General features: G+C 42.3%; 1 protein-coding gene across 1 annotated transcript in view; it reads right to left on the bottom strand.

Annotated features, from left to right (window-relative positions):
- LOC126278824 (odorant receptor Or2-like) overlaps positions 1-22915 on the bottom strand; it is a 96324-nt gene that overhangs the window by 36747 nt on the left and 36662 nt on the right. The window contains exon 4 of the mRNA XM_049979099.1: positions 8477-8576. Within this exon, the coding sequence (XP_049835056.1) occupies positions 8477-8576 (100 nt within the window). The remainder of the gene's footprint in view (positions 1-8476; positions 8577-22915) is intronic.

The raw sequence follows: 22915 nt of genomic DNA, 5'->3' as shown, positions 1-22915 counted from the left end.
TGACAAATTGACTGTGATAGGAGTAAAGTATCGCCAGGAGACTAGGAAATGCAAGCCATTGCCTGTGAGAGACGTTTATACACATCGTGCCAAACATTATAAGTCGCTTAGAGGAGAAGCGGTAACAAATGTCAGGAACAAGACTAGGCCTGTTACACTCAAACGACAAAGAAACAGGTTATGCATGCGTATCCATCTACAGAGATACGTAAACAGGCAGAATACGGCGCTACGGTCGGCAGCGCCTGTATAAGACAACAAGTGTCTGGTGCAGTGGTTAGATCGGTTAATGCTGCTACAAAGGCAGGTTATCAAGATTTAAGTGAGTTTGGACATGGTGTCATAGTCGGCGCACGAGAGATGGGACACAGTGTCTCCGAGGTAGCGATGAAGTGGGGATTTTCCAGTACGACCATTTCACGAGTGTTCCGTGAATATCAGGAATCCGGTAAAACATCAAATCTCCGACATGGCTGCGGTTGGAAAAAGATACTTTAAGAACGGGACCAACAATGACTGAAGAGAATCATTTAACGTGACAAAATTGCAACCCTTCCGTAAATTGCTGCAGATTTCAATGTTGGGCCATCAACAGGTGTCAGCGTGCGAACCGTTCAACGAAACGTCAATCGATATGGGCTTTCGGAGCCGACAGTCCACTCGTGTATCCTTGATGACTGCTGTACACACAGCTTTACGCCTCACCTGGGCTCGTCAACACCGACATTGGACTGTTGATGACTGGAAATATGTTGCCCGATCGGACGAGTCTCGTTTCAAATTGCATCGAGCGAATGAACGTGTGCGTATGGAGACATCCTGATGAATTCGTGAACCGTGCATGTCAGCAGGAGAATGTTCGAGCTGGTGGAGTCTGTAATGGTGTGAGGCGTGTGCAGTTGGAATGACATGGGACCCTTGATACGTCTAGATACGACTGTGACGTGATACGTACGTAAGTATCTTGTCCGATCACCTGCATCAATTCATGTCCATAGTCCATTTCGACGTACTTCGGCAATTCCAGCAGGACACTGTGACACCTCACACGTCCAAAATTGCTATGGAGTGGCTCCAGGAACACTCTTCTGAGTTTAAACACTTCCTCTGGCCACCAAACTCCCCAGAGATGAACATTATTGAGCATATCAAGGATGCCTTGCAATATGCTGTTCAAAAGAGATCTCAACGCCCTCGTACTCTTACGGATTTATGGACAGCCCTGCAAGATTCTTGGTGTCAGTTCCCTCCAGTACTACCTCAAACGTTAGCCGAGACCACACCACATCGTGTTGCGGCACTTCTGCGTGGTCGCGGGGGCCCTACACGATATTAGACAGATATGTACCAGTTTCTTTGGCTCTTCAGTGTATATGCTGTATCAGAAGACACTGCGCAGTTGTTTGATGGAATGTACCACAAAAGTCCATCCACGAATACCAGATCTGTAGCAAGAAGAAACTGCAAGCATTTTCGTACGTTTGATATAAAATATGCAACCCTTAGATTAACATTGCAGCCGAAGATACCTTATGGGCGAGGTGAGTCTTTGAGAATATCTTTTGGTTTAAGAAAAGCGCTCTACAGATTCAGCGGTTTAAAGACTTGTTGTTAAGGTATTTGAAACCAACTATGTCCTGGTCCATTTAGATTATATTACTGTATTCTCCAGAGCAGTTTAAAACATGACGAGCAGCTATGTAGTCTATTGACAAAATTACAATGGGCACATTTGAGTTTAAAGTCGGAGAAATGCTCGTTTGCACAGTCACAGCTTCTGAACCTACATAGAAAGTTCTCCTGCGTACATAGAAATATGAAAGAATTACAGAGCCTCTTGGGGCTCATGTATTATTAGTGTTGTTTTGTCAAGGATTATACAACAGTAACTAAACCATTAAGAAAGTTGTTTAAAAAAGCTGTAACTTTTGAATGGACTACAAACCCTGAAATTCAAATACACTCCTGGAAATTGAAATAAGAACACCGTGAATTCATTGTCCCAGGAAGGGGAAACTTTATAGACACATTCCTGGGGTCAGATACATCACATGATCACACTGACAGAACCACAGGCACATAGACACAGGCAACAGAGCATGCACAATGTCGGCACTAGTACAGTGTATATCCACCTTTCGCAGCAATGCAGGCTGCTAGTTTACCATGGTGACGACCGTAGAGATGCTGGATGTAGTCCTGTGGAACGGCTTGCCATGCCATTTCCACCTGGCGCCTCAGTTGGACCAGCGTTCGTGCTGGACGTGCAGACCGCGTGAGACGACGCTTCATCCAGTCCCAAACGTGCTCAATCGGGGACAGATCCGGAGATCTTGCTGGCCAGGGTAGTTGACTTACACCTTCTAGAGCACGTTGGGTGGCACGGGATACATGCGGACGTGCATTGTCCTGTTGGAACAGCAAGTTCCCTTGCCGGTCTAGGAATGGTAGAACGATGGGTTCGATGACGGTTTGGATGTACCGTGCACTATTCAGTGTCCCCTCGACGATCACCAGAGGTGTACCGCCAGTGTAGGAGATCGCTCCCCACACCATGATGCCGGGTGTTGGCCCTGTGTGCCTCGGTCGTATGCAGTCCTGATTGTGGCGCTCACCTGCACGGCGCCAAACACGCATACGACCGTCATTGGCACCAAGGCAGAAGCGACTCTCATCGCTGAAGACGACACGTCTCCATTCGCCCCTCCATTCACGCCTGTCGCGACACCACTGGAGGCGGGCTGCACGATGTTGGGGCGTGAGCGGAAGACGGCCTAACGGTATGCGGGACCGTAGCCCAGCTTCATGGAGACGGTTGCGAATGGTCCTCGCCGATACCCCAGGAGCAACAGTGTCCCTAATTTGCTGGGAAGTGGCGGTTGCGGTCCCCTACGGCACTGCGTAGGATCCTACGGTCTTGGCGTGCATCCGTGCGTCGCTGCGGTCCGGTCCCAGGTCGACGGGCACGTGCACCTTCCGCCGACCACTGGCGACAACATCGATGTACTGTGGAAACCTCACGCCCCACGTGTTGAGCAATTCGGCGGTACGTCCACCCGGCCTCCCGCATGCCCACTATACGCCCTCGCTCAAAGTCCGTCAACTGCACATACGGTTCACGTCCACGCTGTCGCGGCATGCTACCAGTGTTAAAGACTGCGATGGAGCTCCGTATGCCACGGCAAACTGGCTGACACTGACGGCGGCGGTACACAAATGCTGCGCAGCTAGCGCCATTCGACGGCCAACACCGCGGTTCCTGGTGTGTCCGCTGTGCCGTGCGTGTGATCATTGCTTGTACAGCCCTCTCGTAGTCTCCGGAGCAAGTATGGTGGGTCTGACACACCGGTGTCAATGTGTTCTTTTTTCCATTTCCAGGAGTGTACAATAGGTCAAAGTTATTTTTGTGGATTCTCCAAATACATACGGGCCTTGAAGTTTTATAATCACACTCTTAAAAGGCGTTTGGCATCATGTTTCAGCTCTCCAATTAAGATTTTTCAACGATTCTACTACACTCTCTCACCAGCCAAACATATCTGTGGCCGTTTGCGCCACCCTTCCCCTGTAGACAGTACTGCAAACTAAATAATCGTGCCTGACTCATTGCAGAATGTAATTATTTTTTAAAAATAGTTTTTCTTCGAACAAAAACACTCAACTTTTTCAACAGGCATTGCTTTTGTTGTATACCTCAGGACAGCTGGGCATACATCAAGGTGACATTAGCTCAGTAGTGTCCTGTACACATCGGTTTTATTTCATTTGTACCTTCGACAACGTCACCATTACTATTACACGCAATAGAAATATAAGCTAAATATCATGAAAAAATCTCATTTAAAAACATGACTGCTCCATTTTCAAGGTTTTTGTTACAGACAGTAGTAATGAAAACTTGTAAGTCTATAACATACATACTCCTTAAAAAAAAGGCATTTAGTTGCCAATCACTTTTGATAGAAAAATGTTACTTCAACTCCCATCACCTACCCTTTCCCTAATATGCCAATCGTAACAGACATTATGGTGTTACCTTGGCAGAAAAACTTCATCACATCTAGTCACTTTCGTTCTACATATCCAGTTAACCGAAAATGTAAAAATTCTCATATCTTTACGTCATAATCATTTCCAAGACAATCTTTCATTATTTTAACATAGCAAAAGGCTTCTCTTACTTGATTGATTTTACTTTTTTTCCACTCGCGTTCGTCCTAGCCTAGTTACGCCACTGCTATTATCTTTGGACAGTTTTTAAAATATGTGCACTTACTTTTACCGCATAGACTCTTAGAAGTTTGAACGTGGTAAAATCTAAAAAGGGAATTGCTAAGCCTAGGTGTAGTGGCGGTTAGTGAATTGAAATGGAAAGAAGACAATTATTTCTTGTCTGATGAGTATAGGGTAATATCAACACCAGCAGGAAATGCTATAACAGGAGTAGGATCCGCTGTGTATAGGGGTAGGAAAGAGAGTGAGTTATTGTGAACAGTTCAGTGATAGGGTTGTTTTCATCAGAATCGACAGCAACCAATGCCGAAGTCTGGAGATAAGAGAAGATTTCAGTTACATTACCTCACGGTAAGACAGAGATTCCGAAATTAGTTACGGGGTTGTAAGGCATACACAGGAGCAGATATAGACCCATATCATAACTTAATACTGATGAAGAGTAGGCTGAGGTTTAAGAAATTAATCAGAAAGAATCAATGCACCAAAAAGTATGATACAAAAGTACTAAGGAATGAAGAGATATGCTTGAATTTCTGTGAGACTATACAGGATGGTCCATTGATCGTGACCGGGCCAAATACCTCACGAAATAAGCATGAAACGAAAAAACTACTTGTCGCAGCTATCGTGGATTTTCGGTTGCTCAGTAGTGCATATTATGCCGGTTTACATTAGCACTGTTGGTGAATGACGCTTCGTCGCTAAATAGAACGCGTGGAAAACATCTGTCATCGTCTCGTAATTTCTCTTGTGCCCAGTGGCAGAATTGTACATGACGTTCAAAGTCGTCGCCATGCAATTCCTGGTGCATAGAAATATGGTACGGGTGCAATCGACGTTGATGTAGCATTCTCAATACCGACGTTTTTGAGATTCCCTATTCTCACGCAATTTGTCTGCTACTGATGTGCGGATTAGCCTCGAGAGCAGCTAAAACACCTACTTGGAAATCATCATTTGTTGCATATCGTGGTTGACGTTTCGCATGTGGCTGAACACTTCCTGTTTCCTCAAATAATGTAAGGATGCCGATCAGCATACATAGCACACGATCGTTGGGCATTTTGATCACAATAGCCACACATCAACACTATATCGACCTTTTCCACAATTGGTAAACGGTCCATTTTAACACGGGTAATGTATCACGAAGCAAATACCGTCCACACTGGCGGAATGTTACGTGATACCACGTACTTATACGTTTGTGACTATTACAGCGCCATCTATCACAAAGCGAAAAAAGTGGTCCAACAAAAACATTTATATTTCTTTACGTACTACACGAATATGTAATAAAAATGGGGATTCGTATTTCTGTAAGAAACGTAGTTGATATCCGGTGACGTATGGCAGCACCATCTAACGGGCCAATCATAGTGCTATCTGTTTTCCCCCTTCAAGCTAGACAAGTTTCGTTCTCTGTAGTTTTTTCGTTTGACGCTTATTTCGTGAGATATTTGGCCCGGTCACTATCAATGGACCACCCTGTATATGCTGCTGTAAGGAATAGCTCAGTAAGCACTTCCGTTGAAGAGGAATTGACATCTCTAAAAAGAACAATCACAGAAGTTGGAAAGAAAACACAGGTACAAAGATGGTAACTGTGAAGAAACCATGGGTAACAGAAGAAATACTTCAGCTGATCTATGAAAGAAGGAAGCACGCAAATATTCAAATAAGCTCAGGAATACAGAAAAGCGAGTCACTTAGGAATACGATGAATGTCAAATGGAGGAAGCTCAAACGAAATGGCTCATGAAAACTGTAAAGGGATCGAAGAAGATATGATATTGGAAGAATTGAGTCAGTATGCACAAAAATCAAAATAACCTTCCGTTAAATTAAAAACAAGCAAGGTAACATTAAGCGTGCATTGGGAATTCCACTGTTAAATCCAGAGGAGATAGTAGATAGGTGGTACGAGTACACTGAAGGCCTCTATGAGGGGGAAGACTTGTTTGATAACGTGATAGAAGAAGACAAAGGAGTCGATGTAGAAGAGATTGGGGAGCCATTTTAGAATCAGAATTTAATACAGCTTTGGTAGACTAAAGACCGAATAAGACAGAAAGGATACATTACATTCCAACAGAATTTATAATATCATTGGGGCAAGTGGCAATAAAACGATTATTCAGGTTGGTGTGTAGAATGCATCAGTCTGGTCATATACCATACGACATTCGGAAAAATATTATCTGCACTGTTCTGAAGAGCATAAGAGCTGACAAGTGTGAGAATTAACGCGTAATAAGCTTAATAGTTCGTGCATCTAAGTTTCTGACGAGAATAATATACAGCGAAATGGAAAAGAAAACTTAGGATGTGTAAAATGCCAATCAATTTCGCTTTAGGAAAGGTAAAGGCACCAAAGAGAAAATTCTGATGTTGCGGTTGACAATGAAAGGAAGATTAAAGAAAAAGCAGGACATGTTCATAAGATTTGTCGACCTGTAAAAAGCTTGTTAGAGTAAACAACATATCGCGTAAACAACATACCGCGACGTGACGCAGTTCTCAACAATACAATGGTTTCTGCAGCAAGCCACACCCTTCCTTAGCATCATTTTGAGACGAGTCGATCAGCGAGCAACATGAATGATCCGTTTCTAGACAGCAAAATTCTAAGGAAACCGTGAAATGCAGCAAAGACAAGGCGTAAAGGTAACAGTCAGAATTTAAAACATCCGGGTTACAACAAAACGTTATCACCCAAAACACAGGAGCCAACTCGATTCCATCTGTTTGCGGATGCATAATTTGAGTTCTCACAAGTATATATCTAATGAACGTGGAAATATTCGACCAGCAGTTGTACTGAGAGTAAACTGATTTTGTAAACCAGTCCTCCATACTGTTGATGAAGGTTTGTCTGAAGTCCTTTGTGTTGGAAAAGTATGAATTTTATGAATATTGTAATTACAGGAAATTCGTAATACCACAATTTACACATGTTGCCATGAAGCTTTGCGCCAAGTCATCTGTGTATTCGCTTGTATAGGCATTGTTCAAAGACTAGAGTGTGTCGCCGTGGAGTCTTGAGATATGTTTCTTGCACGTATCGAAGTAAAAGGCTTTTATAACGATTAGAGTCGAATTTGATACATTAAGCTGTATTTTGGTCAGAAAATTTTATGTGTTTTAAATCAATTATAAACCGACTGTATTGCGATTAGAAACCGTTATTTCTGCTTACGTATAATTAAATAAAATGGTCCCTCTTTCCTTGGTGTCAGTGCAGTTTGTTTCCATAGTAGCAGTACATTGCATCCACATTTTCATATCTTATCGTCTGCCTAGAACTGAATTGGTAGACGTGACTGGAATTCGAACTGCCAGATGATTTTCCTAGCTGTCAACTTGGGCGGTCAGGTGATATTGTGTGAATGGGCCTAATACTATAGTCGTCATTGTTTAATGCTGTTTTTCATTTCGGTGATAAGTAATTTGTAGCAGTATCATTCATACAGGACCTCTTACGCCACTGCGTAACCCCTGACCTGGCACAAGTATTGATCGTTCACTCTGAGAAGACTCTCGGAGCAGTGGCTGACGGGAACAGCTGTTTCGATAAAAGCTCAAATACTGTGTATGGCTTGGGACTAATATCCGCTAGTTTTCTGTCGCTACCAATCTTAGCTTTAAGTACTGTGTGCAAAGAGAATCTTCACAGAATGTATCAATAAATTTAAGCGGTTTCTAATTCAGTGAGCTATAACATCGCCGTGATGCTTAACTCCGAGTGTTACCTGTGCTTTCGTCTATGAGTATGTAGACGTCAGCTTGCTAAAGTTGTCTAAATGATTGATATTCTTTATATCACGAAGATTTCGATAACCTTATTTCGTATTTTTTTCACTGATTGGTGTTACAATTTTTTAAAGTTCATGTTTCCTTGTTTTCTTTAACATTCCTTTCTTTCGGATGCCAGGAGCTACTAATTCTCCGGGGAATCGCCTAGTTTTCCCCAGCCTAGTTACGTCACTTGTTGGCACACACAAATTCCCAGTCGCCGATATGCTTCCATAATGCCATTCATCTGAACAGATTTTACTTATTCATACAAGAAACACGCTTCAGTAAAGGTTTAGCTAATCCATTTAATATACGGTGTACAGTACATGCAGCACAACATAAATTTTAATAGAAGGTGTTTACCTGTTGTACAAACAATCATATTGTTTATTGTTATCAGAACTCACTTAAAATTTTTTGTCACTGGATAATGGGCACTTACCACTGCGACCTGGAACAGCTGAAAGGATACTGCAGCGCCAATTGATAAGCACTGTGCCAGTAATATGCCTCCTGTGCAGTTTTCCAACAGTTCAGTGTTCCTAGGACAAAACATTGGTTTCAGTGTTACAGAAAAGATATTCTCTACCATTAGTATATGAAATTATTGATCACTAATGCTTTAAATAAATCACAATTTGAATGCATTTACCAAGTAAAATCTATGTACTGGAACCTATTCGAGTTTGTAGGCCAGGCCTTGCTATCTTAACAATAATAGCACATCCGGGCGACCTAACCAAATTTGAGTACATCAAAACGTCAGCTCCACTGAAGGGAAAAAAATACAATTTTTTAAAGTTACCTGGCCTTTTGAAAGAAGACGAGATGTAATTTCAAAAGGCACAATGTATTGTCTTCTCGACATTGTATGTCGTCTTAGTCTGTACGTAAAGGTTGTTTCAAAAAGAATTACCTGATTTCAAAATTCCATATTTATTATTAAAAACATACTACAAATATGGGATTAATTTCAAAATTCTCACTAATTCTTATAGTTTTAGTTATGCTATTAAAAAAGCTCTACGTGTCCACCAGCGGCAGCACGAAAAACTCCTAAACGTTAGATAACTTCATCATAAACTTTACAGAATGCATCTGCTTTTACTGAAGTTATTCCGGATATTACTCTGTTCTTCACTTCTTCTATGTTACGAGGTAAAGGGGAGATGAACACACTTTGCGTCACAATACCCACAAGAAAAAATCGCATGGGGTCATGTCCGGCTGTCTTGGAAGTGTCTCGGGATCCCGTCCGCCCTCTCCAGCGATGAGCCAGAGTGTCATTGGGAAACTGACGTACATTGCCAGAGTGGTGGAGCTCCCTCCTGTTGGAAAATGAAATTATCGGAGTCCTCCAGAAGTTGTAGAGAAAGCCAATTCTGCAGAATTTGAAGATAGCTTAACGCTGAATATGGCGCTCGGGACCGCGAGACACTGCCCTACATCGTTCTCCGTCAAAAGCCACACACAAGGCCCACTGCGACTTTTTCTTGTGGGAACATATGAAGGAAAGAGTCTCTATCTTCTCTTTACCTCGCGACACAGAAGAAGTAAAGAACAGAAAAACAGCCGCCATAAATTCTGTAAAGCAGACACATTCTGCAAAGTTAATGACGAATTTAAGTATCGTCTAGATGTTGTTCCTGCTGTTGCTGATGGACATATAAAGCATTTGTAATATCTCAGCCAATATTTTAAGATTTTGTGAGGATTTTTCAACCCATACCATGTTTGTAGAATGATTTTATCAATAAATATGGAGTTTAGAAATCAGATTATTCTTTTTCAAACACCACGTATTACTCAGTCAAATGAATATTTATGTTTTGAAATCTTAGGACAGAGCTTTACGTGTTCTTGCCATTCTCAACATTGTGAAAAATTTACCATACACCATTAACAAACAACATCTATTAAGAAATTTTGCTTTGTCCATCAATAATCTCTACCACTATCACTGCTACTTCTTTTTTTATTAACGTAGTCTGAATTTCAAGATCTTTTTTTTCCCACATTTAGTACTGAGATAAGTGGACTGACTTGTTGATGTATGAGCAACCCTTCATTTGAGGTTGAGATTACCTTCCATCCCAATGACGTCCAGTGCTGTCGACTGACATGAATCCACCTTTTGTGACTTCTACGTCATTAAAAATGCAAAGTAGTGTGGTTGAGCCAGTCAAACGCAGCCTAAAATATAAGCCCACCAGTTGTCCTGCTTATAATAACGTCATCAATAATCTCGTAGGGTGAGGTGGAGAAGGGAGGAGGTAGGCTAATTGGCTTATGTATAAACTGATGGGAAATTTAAAATAACCCCCTGGGAATATAGACACAACCAAAAATGTCGTATAAGTCAGCAAATTCAAGATATGGAGATGGGTGCATAGTCATCATTATGTCACAATCAAAGGTGGTGATCCAAGAAGGTCTATCTGAGAATAAAAGCGCAGTTTGTGAGCGACTACGTCAATGTTACTTAAATTCAAGGTGGCGCACCGTATTAAAGGCTGCAAATTTGCCAGATTACTTTTGGTCTAACGTTACAACCCAAGATGGGTATTGGATTTTCCCTTGACGTCACATGCCACTTTTTCTAAGTTTAAGTCCAGTTGTTAAATTTATACAATTCCACCACTCCTCTGACATCACCGTTTAAGCAATTTTCCCAATCCCCCTCACCCCAAATTTAAGCCTACTTCAGCTATGCTCATATTTAACGTTTAAACAATTACATTTACATATGTAATATGAATGGCATTGATATGTCACAGAGAGCACACAAATAGCTTGGAGATCACGAATAATCACAGTTATTAACCATGATATCGCACAAAAGTTTTATTAACCATAATTAGCTTGGCATTCTCCACAAATACACTCCTGGAAATGGAAAAAAGAACACATTGACACCGGTGTGTCAGACCCACCATACTTGCTCCGGACACTGCGAGAGGGCTGTACAAGCAATGATCACACGCACGGCACAGCGGACACACCAGGAACCGCGGTGTTGGCCGTCGAATGGCACTAGCTGCGCAGCATTTGTGCAGCGCCGCCGTCAGTGTCAGCCAGTTTGCCGTGGCATACGGAGCTCCATCGCAGTCTTTAACACTGGTAGCATGCCGCGACAGCGTGGACGTGAACCGTATGTGCAGTTGACGGACCTAGAGCGAGGGTGTATAGTGGGCATGCGGGAGGCCGGGTGGACGTACCGCCGAATTGCTCAACACGTGGGGCGTGATGTCTCCACAGTACATCGATGTTGTCGCCAGTGGTCGGCGGAAGGTGCACGTGCCCGTCGACCTGGGACCGGACCGCAGCGACGCACGGATGCACGCCAAGACCGTAGGATCCTACGCAGTGCCGTAGGGGACCACACCGCCACTTCCCAGCAAATTAGGGACACTGTTGCTCCTGGGGTATCGGCGAGGACCATTCGCAACCGTCTCTATGAAGCTGGGCTACGGTCCCGCACACCGTTAGGCCGTCTTCCGCTCACGCAACAACATCGTGCAGCCCGCCTCCAGTGGTGTCGCGACAGGCGTGAATGGAGGGACGAATGGAGACGTGTCGTCTTCAGCGATGAGAGTCGCTTCTGCCTTGGTGCCAATGATGGTTGTATGCGTGTTTGGCGCCGTGCAGGTGAGCGCCACAATCAGGACTGCATACGACCGAGGCACACAGGGCCAACATCCGGCATCATGGTGTGGGGAGCGATCTCCTACACTGGCCGTACACCTCTGGTGATCGTCGAGGGGACACTGAATAGCATCCAAACCGTCATCGAACCCATCGTTCTACCATTCCTAGACCGGCAAGGGAACTTGCTGTCCAACAGGACAATGCACGTCCGCATGTATCCCGTGCCACCCAACGTGCTCTAGAAGGTGTAAGTCAACTACCCTGGCCAGCAAGATCTCCGGATCTGTCCCCCATTGAGCATGTTTGGGACTGGATGAAGCGTCGTCTCACGCGGTCTGCACGTCCAGCACGAACGCTGGTCCAACTGAAGCGCCAGGTGGAAATGGCATGGCAAGCCGTTCCACAGGACTACATCCAGCATCTCTACGATCGTCTCCATGGGAGAATAGCAGCCTGCATTGCTGCGAAAGGTGGATATACACTGTACTAGTGCCGACATTGTGCTTGCTCTGTTGCCTGTGTCTATGTGCCTGTGGTTCTGTCAGTGTGATCATGTGATGTATCTGACCCCAGGAATGTGTCAATAAAGTTTCCCCTTCCTGGGACAATGAATTTACGGTGTTCTTATTTCAATTTCCAGGAGTGTAACAAAATTTTTCAACATGAAATTAGATAAAACAATGCCTTCTTTAAAAAAAATATCTCAAAATTTACTAAATGAATAGAACAACGTTTACTATTTCATTCGTTAGACGACATTTGTGGAATTAATAACCAATGGAGACCTTGGAATCACTCGTTCAATTAGTTACATAAGTATGATTTTAGCACAGTGAAAGAAATACGACCTCATTAACACTTGAGTAAAATAGATGGCCCTCTAAAATAATTAGATCCAAAGGTATCGACATTAGCATTAAACCAGGCAATATGAATTTGCATTGCCTCTTAACAACCCAACTGGTGCCTTCTTGAGAGGCTTCACATTAGTCTGTATAACAAAGAATACATATCCGTAACAGAGAAGAAACACAAGTAATATGAGCATTTAAATTTTTAAGAGACTAGTATAGAGAACTAGTAAGATTCGGATACAAAAAAAATCATGTGATATGCCAGTTATATTTGGTTAGACAATGCAAGGCGCAATATGCCAGATATACTCTGAGAACGCTTAGAAACTTACAGTACTTGTGGTTATACGCTGCCACAACTGTATTCAACTTTGGCACTCTGTGAATAATCACAATAACTTAAGGAGAGAAAGCAATGGTAATTAAAAGGCACCAGGTAAGGTAATCAATTAAAAAAGCTAAACACGCTGTGGCAAACAGAAAAGCAGACTTTCAGCGGTTGTTTTCGGGTTTGATCCCAAGCAACGACAGCAACAAGTTCAACATAAAGTCCTCACCAAATAGTTTTCCTCTGTGATCATCCTGGAGTAAAGGATTCATAGCCTTCGATGTCATGTGCCACACTGAATCTAGTTTGGCCAGTTTTCCTCTTGAGAGGCTTCGCCAAGCTAGCAGCCAGACCTGGACTACAGGAAACGCACCGGAAGTAGAAAGCCATCATGAAGAAATTTCTCAGCAGTAATATACTGCAAATTATTACGCAAATGTGTCACGCATATCCCATCAGTGGTGATAATTTTTCCGAACTTAGAGCATGCTGAAGTAGCTTGGGACCGCAAGTTATCTAAATCAATAGAACGAGAAACCAGTGAATTTTTTATTTTTCATTCGATGACTAGGCTCACCCCAAAACTAGTCATCGAATAAAAAATAAAATATTTGCAACTTGGACTGGGTTTTCGTTCTACTGGTCATAATGACAAAAAATCACTCTAGCACATGACTCACTCAGCGAGCTCAGCGGTTCTTCTTATGTCAATGTTTTTCCTGCTACTCCCCAAAGGGGAGGAATGTAAACATTTTCTCGCCAGTTAAGAAAAGATACCCTGATACACACTGTCAGTCCCCCACCAAGTCCCCTTTGGTGATGAATCGTAAGGGCGAGTACCATCCTACCACCACCATCCCAGGGTGGGCTTCTCCATTTGAGCAGCCAGGACCGCCACTCTATCAGCTCCATCGCTGCTCCAAATTATCTTACCAGGTGTCATGAGACGTCTGCAGAGAAGGCTACACTTTGCGCAAGGCCAAACTGACAACCACCACGGGTCACTGCCACTCATGCCACCCTCACCCCCCCCCCCCCCACCCCCTCACTGCACCACTGACTGGATGCTGTATGCTCTACAGACCAGTGACCGACTGAGCACTATGACACGGTGTTGTCTCCTTTCCAGCCATGTCTGAATGCTTTCACCTGCACGTTTAAGAGCTCGCAGAACACCTATGACGAACCGCTGGTCGGGATGCTACGTCATCTAGTATGGAATGTAGCGGGCTGCTGGCTGCAGTGCCAGTAAAACCCCATCAATACGCACTGTGCCAGACCTCCTCAGCTGCTTCTTGCCTCTAACATCGTACGTGTGATAGCAATCTGGGCCCCTTATGATATCACGTGGTGTCCATGTACCTCACATCTGCTTCTACCAACACATGTCAGAGGTATGTTTGTATCACTGTAGTATGTCATCAGTTACGAATCTAGGCAATTGTCAGCCACCTATTGTCCAATACAGGCAGTGAGCCCTCACCGCAACATCTGTAGGATTTCACAGTCAACTCTGCCCTAATTTTTAAGATGGCAATACTGTTTTTCCATACATACACACTGCTATTTGTATTCAAAGTGCACCTCCCGTTTCATCATGTACTGTGTGTCAAAACCCTGTTTTATGTTAATTGAAGTTGGAGTAAAGAGAAAGTAAAGGAAAGGGAAGGAATTATTGATGTCTGCTGGATTGGAACTTTGTGCAGAATCAGCGGCGATGAGCGAAAATGTGTGACAGACTAGGACTCTAACCCAGGATCCCCTGCTTACTAGGTAGTTGAATTAACCACTGTGCCATCTGGGCACAGTCTTTGTGCAAACTATCTCGACATGCCTCCGTGCCAACCCACAATCCCACTGAACACCACCTACTCACAGTCCCCAACCAGGTCCTCCATGCTCGCCACTTTGAGGTTCCTGTACGAGGTCAAACGTAATTGTGGCATCCGCCCTGAAGGTGAAGGATTCATGGTCTGTCGAGGCGAATCAGTTATATGAATGCATAATGTCTGTTCTTTTGGACATGTGTGAAAAAACAGACGCCATCCACTCGTATAATCTTATTTTAACTACAGCTAGAGCATTTTGTCGCAATAAATGCAATATTAACAGCTTTCACGCAGAAAATACTTAACTGCACGATTTTCATTCATCACTTTGCCCATTCTGATAATGAACTGTTAATTCCTATTACAATTGGAAGATGTATGGTTGCCGTATCTCACTCTCTGGCATTGCTGTATCTGAACTGAAGAATCATCTCGTATAAAAATGTGCCAACATCGCAATGACAGGACTATATTGTGTGTCTGTAAATGCACGAACTACTAAGACTCTCCCAAACAGATGAACTGTTAAATCTCATGGAGCATATGTGTGGTGGAATAAAACATATTGCAACTGGTACTTTTTTTAATTTTTTTTACTTATATCTTCATACAACTTTTATATGTTGTTAATACACATTTCTTGCACTACCTTAAAGAAGCTGTCACTTTTTTGTACATCAACCCTTTTCTTCACCCTACAATATCTTCCAAAATACAGTTTTATATGATTTAAATTCAGTGTGGATTGCACACAAACCAATTGGTGTGCTAACACACTTACGTACACCATCTATTAACTCCTCTTGTACAGAATTTCAGTTTATGGGAGTAGTACTTATACATTTGTCTCATTCCTTCCCCCCGTCGGGAACTTTTTCTTCCATCACGTACCTGCCAACATCACTGAAGCGTTAACCATACATTTAATAGTTTCATATTGATCCATATTGCAGCGCACAAGATGCACAGGTTCATAACATATTGACACTTTAAATATATATGCAGTGTTGGGTGTCGATATGTTAATTTCATCATATCACCTCCAAACCTGTCGACGATGCATGCACTGTTACAGCTAAGGATACAGATGTTTCGAGGAAATCGACTGCAACAGATGGTCATGAAATCCTCGACGTATTTCATCTTACTGCACAGTTGATCCCACTACATGTCACAGAACTGCGCTGAACATTCTCTGTTTCTACTATAACTACGAGGGCCTATACGGGACTCTGTGCGATGATCAAACGACGGTTCCATGACTCGCGTAATATCTCAGAGCTTTCTACTTCGGGCTTCAAACTCCTCTCAGTCCGAAGAATAATCTGAGCATGAGAACGTTCCTGGAGGATAGCAAATTCAGGAACTTTGTTACGATTACTTTCGACAATTTACTCGTGAAATTTTCATAGTTGAGCTGTCTTTATCCAGAATGTGGTCTGATTTTGCAATCTGCATATCGACTGGTGAGAGTTCATCAGAGGACCTCACACTACTGCCTTGCTTAGAAACCCCCAAGTGCACTCCACAAGCATTCTGCAACCAGAGTAGCTGTTTCCCTTCCGGAGTGCATCCGTGACCTATCAGGGAGAGTGCTACAATTCTCCACCCGAAAAAGCAGGTCCAGAAATCTCCCCCCCCCCCCCCTCCAAGACTATAACAGAGTCGATGAAGCCTTTGATTGAGACCCTCCACTCGGCTCCAAACCGAACGTCCCTGATCGACTCTGCGGTCTGTGCTGCAAATTGCAAACGCTATTAACAGCGTTCATATAGCACGACTGGTGCGCAAGTGATGCAGAGATTCTACTGCCATGTCGTGCTGAGTGTGCGGCCCATCCTCAAGATCTCATGAAACTGTATTGCTTGCAAGTATTCAGTGAATTTTGCTGCAACAATAGACTATACTGGGTAATTTGTTACAGTTTTCGCTGTATCATGGGATGTTTTGTTACAATTTCACTATACATAAGTATTTTGTTAAAATTTTGGTGTAATATGAGGAAATTTGATACAATTTTACTGTAACACGGAACAAATTCATATAATTTCTGGTAGAACATGGGCAATTGTTACAGTTTCACACTAATATGGGGCATTTTCTTACAAATTTATTGTAACATGGTACATTTTGTTGGAGTTCTGCTGTAAAAAGCTGCAATTATACAATTTCGCTGTAGCTTGGGTCACTTTGTTCCAGTTTTTGCTGTAATAGAGTTACGTTACAATTTCACTGAACATGTGGATGAATGAGGTGAGGTGTTACATAGTTTCGACTGATGAGCACATACACTGCTCAATTTCCACCAATATTTCAACTTCATGTAAAATATTTGAAGTATGAACGTCATGAAAAATATTTCAGAGGTCCCTTTATACAATTAAATCTCTCCCAGACATGAAAATAGCTCTACGTTCGGTGACTGTTGGAGATATTTCACTATAGTTAAACATATTTCAGTTTCCCATAAACTAGCAAAGTTTCTCCAAGTCTGCACATCCAGTCATTCCACCACTCCTCTCCTGATACTTGCATCCTTGACAGGTAGAAAATTTCTCACACAGGAACCCACACCAGCATTTGATTAAAAAAATTATTTAGAAATCCTGCAGAAACGTGTAAACTAGTAAACGGAAGTAGCACTATGCAACTAATCGATTACAATCATGAAAATGTTCCCCCTACTGCTCACACCTTCAGGTTCCTCAATTGTCAGCATATAAAAATACATTGAAAATGTTTGATGTTTTATTTATAATGTAAAATACTTACAGTTTATGAGAAAAATCGCTTAAAAACCACTTACAAATTAAAATTTTCCCTCAACATTACATCACTTTCTGTTTGTAGGACGGATGTTTGAAGTTTAAAGTATCATCTGCATCGATATCAAATTGCCACCATACCAACACTAGCTGCAATGAAAATTGTTAAAGAATAACACTGTCGTCTATCAAAAAGTGTGTGTCATTGAGTTACAATTAGTTCAAATCTATGATATGGATTTACTTTAACTATTACTACTGCTGCCACAGCTAGTTGGGAACATATTTGAATCTATAGTATGAATCTACCTCTATAAATTTACCACAATCGCCATGGGACCCATTGTTTGAATCTGTGGAATGCCTGTACTATTACAACAACTAGTAGTACTCTACCAACTGCACTACACAAATCTCACATCTTTATGAACTATTATAGTACATTTTCCTGCCCAAGAAATCTTTGTAACTGAATGTAACATAAGGTTCTTGAACGTGGTATAAGGTTCGAAGTGTACTATTGTAGTTTGAGGAACACTCGTGTTGATATCTTAGCAATGAAATCCGTCTGACCTGAATGTATTTGGGGTGAAATTGGATGCCAATTCTGAACCCACAGTTTATAGGTGTTGTGTAAACATGTAATGTCAGATACCTCTGGAAATCTAGATGAATCCACTGTACCATGTTTGATCCGCCAGCAATCTTAAGGCGTTACGTGGAGTGCAGTGTAAGTTGTAACATCAGACTACTGCTATCCAGATCATCAGCAACCTTGATCAGAAAAAACTTATCGCACGACACTCTTGTTGTAAAACGCACACCTGCATTCCTCAGACATGATTATCAAATCCTGTGGGAAGATTCAGTGTTTATATCATGCTTGAACATACGCTGCAGACCACTGCAACTGTCCTTTGCAGACCGAGCACTTGTCTCTCAAAGTCGGCTGGGGTGGCCAAGCTGTTAAAGGCGCTACAGACTGGAACCGCGTGACCGCTAAGGTCGCAGGTTCGAATCCTGCCTCGGGCATGGATGTGTGTGATGTCCTTAGGTTAGTTAGGCTTGAGTAGTTCTAAGTTCTAGGGGACTGATGACCTTAGAAGTTAAGTCCCATAGTGCTCAGAGCCATTTGAACCATTTTTTTTTTTTTTGTCTCTCACAGATTTTTATAAGAGCTGATTCTTACATTAAATTCGCTGATTTCGACGCAGAATTGACTGTTTTGCTCTGTGTATGCACTATACTGTCCCCCTTTCTTACTCCACTCGCAAGTTGAGCCATGAGAGAACGATTGCTCTGATTTCTCCTGCCTTCGTGACCATTACATGAGATGTACTTACATCGTGTGGAATCTCACATGTTTTCAGATTTCAATTTGAATGAATCGATTTCACTGATAATATTTCGACGATGGCACTTTACGTTATTACCTAGAAATAATTATGCCTTTGTAGTACTAAGCAAGCTTAACATTGCTGCCAAAGCATTGTGGTACCCACAAAGCCCTGAACTTCTATACTGTAGAGTCTAGTCGAATTATGCTACTTGCTCACTGTCAAACATCTCCGTCTACATTGTGAGGAACAGGTCAGATGTCTATACACTGCTTAAAGGTGTGTGTCTGCCAGACTTGTGCAGTACTGCTTGGGTGATTTTTATTTTAAAATGTGTACCTAAAGACTGTAGAATGGTCTAAAGTCACTGTCAAGTTCACACTGTGAGATCTGACATGTGTCCAGTGTGGCTATCAACAACGAAGAAACACATTCTACAGATGAGCTGTTCTGCAATTTTTTGACATCATCATGCATTCTATCCAAATGATAGAGAATCGCATCTGCTAAGCTGTAGTATGACGGAAAAACATGTGATGCCACAAACCACAGCTCTTGTCTCACACAGAATCGGATGTGAAAGGTGTGCCAACAAGAAGTTAGGTGGGTCTTTGCTTGTACTACCCATACTATCCAACTAGCACTTTCCCCAAATGCGAGCACTGAGAAATTTCTTTCGCACGAAAACACTACATGCAACAAAAAGTTGGTGGACATGGCTACCATATATCCTGAAGTCAACAGTCACTGAAATCGCTTTGCGATTAGCGTATTAGAGTCTTAGCCCTTTAAAATTTGTGACCAAAGTACATTGAGCACTCTATAGAAAAACCTTCTGAGGTGATACTACATCAGACGTTGTAAATAAAGTACCTATTTTGTAATGTGTACAGCGATGCATTCCAGATGACAAATGAGTTAAAATAGTTCTCACAAATGTTGCAGAGACTTCATTGGGAAATTACATCCCTCTAGCACAATAGGTCACACCCTATTCTAAAACTAGAACCGGGTTAAACATGAAATTGTGTATCTGGCAGTGTCCTTATTGGATAATAACCGACTGACAACTGCCCACAGTTCTAGCTGATGAGGTATTATAGCAAAATATATTGCTCTCTCCTATGGATGTGGATGGAAGGAGGATGGGTGGTATGTGGACGCCATATCAAGTCATGTGGAGCATAGAGAGCAGTAGCAGCTACAGCATGTGATGGTAAATGAATGCACCAACTCAGCAGGTCTAGTGCACCGACTTTCAGTGGGGTGCAATTAGCACTGTGGCCAGGATCATGATACATTCCATGCTGGATGACAAGATAGGCCAACGTGTGGTTCATAATAGGTATTCTGAGGGCTATGACGGGCAGGGGTGAAAGTGTCCATCCACAAACAGAGACAGGACCAAGCTTCATGACAGCCATCTTTAGTGCGCAGTTGGAAACCCAGCCTTTGGAGTGTCCAGTCACCATTGCAGTGAGGCATTGGGAGGGGGGGTCTCTTTAGCATGAGTGATGACAGCCTGCAGTGACTATTGGCCCATTCTAGTGCAAAGTGTTGCTCGCTTCACGTATGTTTCATGACATATGGCATGGTTACTTGGCAGCTGATGTAATGGAGTTCTTGCCCTTCTTGGTTGGTGCAGAAGCATAGCCCTTAGCAAGGAGCTTGAACTTATGAGTACATCATTGGGGAAGACTTGGCATGTGGATCAATGGAGGCACCCTCCTCAATTTTTTTTAAATAAATACGTAAACATCCCTTTCCTACGACACATGCAGCAGAAATTGTTTAAATACTAAATATGAGCACAGCACAAGTGAACATAAACTTAGGGTAAGGGAGATGGGGAATATTTTTAACCAGTGACGTCAGAGGGGTTGGGAAAATTGTTTAACCTTAAGACAACAGGAGTTAACACAAGTAGCATGCGATGTCAGGAATATTCAGTAGCCATTTTCTAAATTGAGAACATGATACAGTATACCTAAAGTCTGTGATGAGGTCCACCATCTAGGATTTAAGCAACATTGTCGTTGATGATCTCCAAAATTGTTTTCGTATCCTTAGAACCACCATGCTGAATCACCATCTGGGATTCTGACATCATAAAGGCTATGTTTGTATCTCCAGGTCAGCCACCTTCACTTATCAGTCTTATACAACACTTTAGGCTGTGCCAACCTCCTATGTCGGCCAGCTTGCATTTACGTGATGCTGGTTAGACAATCTCAAAACCATGCTGATATTCTCGTGTCTGCGATCTTCGTTTCGTGGAATAACATGCTGTTTGTACCGTAACTATAGGCCCAGGCTTGCCATCTTGGATTTTACACTTAGCACAACTGCACTATTTTTAGATTTCCCTCCACTATTTTGAATTTTCTACCAATTTATAGATAGGACATCTGGTATACCCACCTCCCACTCCTCTTCGTTATGATGTCATCAGTGATGTCATTACAGATAGTGTAACTGATGTACTTACATGACATTTTATAATGTGTACTCACTAGCTCAGTCACACTACTATGGACTATTCAAGAGACTGAGATTTTACATGCACTGTAGAATTTTACTGCAATCTCTTAAAAAGTAATCACATTGTTATGAGAGGAAAACACTCACTGATCAGCGACAGTTTCATAACAACCTTATATATTTTACTGTTACCAACACAATTGTTAAGCAAGTAATATCATATAAATTGAAGGTATGTTGTTGTTGTTGTTGTCTTCAGTCCTGAGACTGGTTTGATGCAGCTCTCCATGCTACTCTATCCTGTGCAAGCTGCTTCATCTCCCAGTACCTACTGCAACCTACATCCTTCTGAATCTGCTTAGTGTACTCATCTCTCGGTCTCCCTCTACGATTTTTACCCTCCACGCTGCCCTCCAATGCTAAATTTGTGATCCCTTGATGCCTCAAAACATGTCCTACCAACCGATCCCTTCTTCTAGTCAAGTTGTGCCACAAACTTCTCTTCTCCCCAATTATATTCAATACCTCCTCATTAGTTACGTGATCTATCCACCTTATCTTCAGTATTCTTCTGTAGCACCACATTTCGAAAGCTTCTATTCTCTTCTTGTCCAAACTAGTTATCGTCCATGTTTCACTTCCATACATGGCTACACTCCAAACAAATACTTTCAGAAACGACTTCCTGATACATAAATCTATATTCGATGTTAACAAATTTCTCTTCTTCAGAAACGCTTTCCTTGCCATTGCCAGTCTACATTTTATATCCTCTCTACTTCGACCATCATCAGTTATTTTACTTCCTAAATAGCAAAACTCCTTTACTACTTTAAGTGTCTCATTTCCAAATCTAATTCCCTCAGCATCACCCAATTTAATTTGACTACATTCCATTATCCTCGTTTTGCTTTTGTTAATGTTCATCTTATATCCTCCTTTCAAGACACTGTCCATTCCATTCAACTGCTCTTCCAAGTCCTTTGCTGTCTCTGACAGAATTACAATGTCATCGGCGAACCTCAAAGTTTTTACTTCGTCTCCATGAATTTTAATACCTACTCCAAATTTTTCTTTTGTTTCCTTTACTGCTTGCTCAATGTACAGATTGAATAACATCGGGGAGAGGCAACAACCCTGTCTCACTCCTTTCCCAACCACTGCTTCCCTTTCATGCCCCTCGACTCTTATGACTGCCATCTGGTTTCTGTACAAATTATAAATAGCCTTTCGCTCCCTGTATTTTACACCTGCCACCTTTAGAATTTGAAAAAGGGTATTCCAGTCAACATTGTCAAAAGCTTTCTCTAAGTCTACAAATGCTAGAAACGTAGGTTTGCCTTTTCTTAATCTTTCTTCTAAGATAAGTCGTAAGGTCAGTATTGCCTCACGTGTTCCAACATTTCGACGGAATCCAAACTGATCCTCCCCGAGGTCTGCATCTACCAGTTTCTCCATTCGTCTGTAAAGAATTCGCGTTAGTATTTTGCAGCCGTGGCTTATTAAACTGATAGTTCGGTAATTTTCACATCTGTCAGCACCTGCTTTCTTTGGGATTGGAATTATTATATTCTTCTTGAAGTCTGAGGGTATTTCGCCTGTCTCATACATCTTGCTCACCAGCTGGTAGAGTTTTGTC

This window comes from Schistocerca gregaria, chromosome 6 (assembly GCF_023897955.1).
Source record: "Schistocerca gregaria isolate iqSchGreg1 chromosome 6, iqSchGreg1.2, whole genome shotgun sequence".
Classification (NCBI taxonomy): domain Eukaryota; kingdom Metazoa; phylum Arthropoda; class Insecta; order Orthoptera; family Acrididae; genus Schistocerca; species Schistocerca gregaria.
Note: the sequence above shows the minus strand (reverse complement) of the source record. Positions and strands in the feature narration are given on the sequence as shown.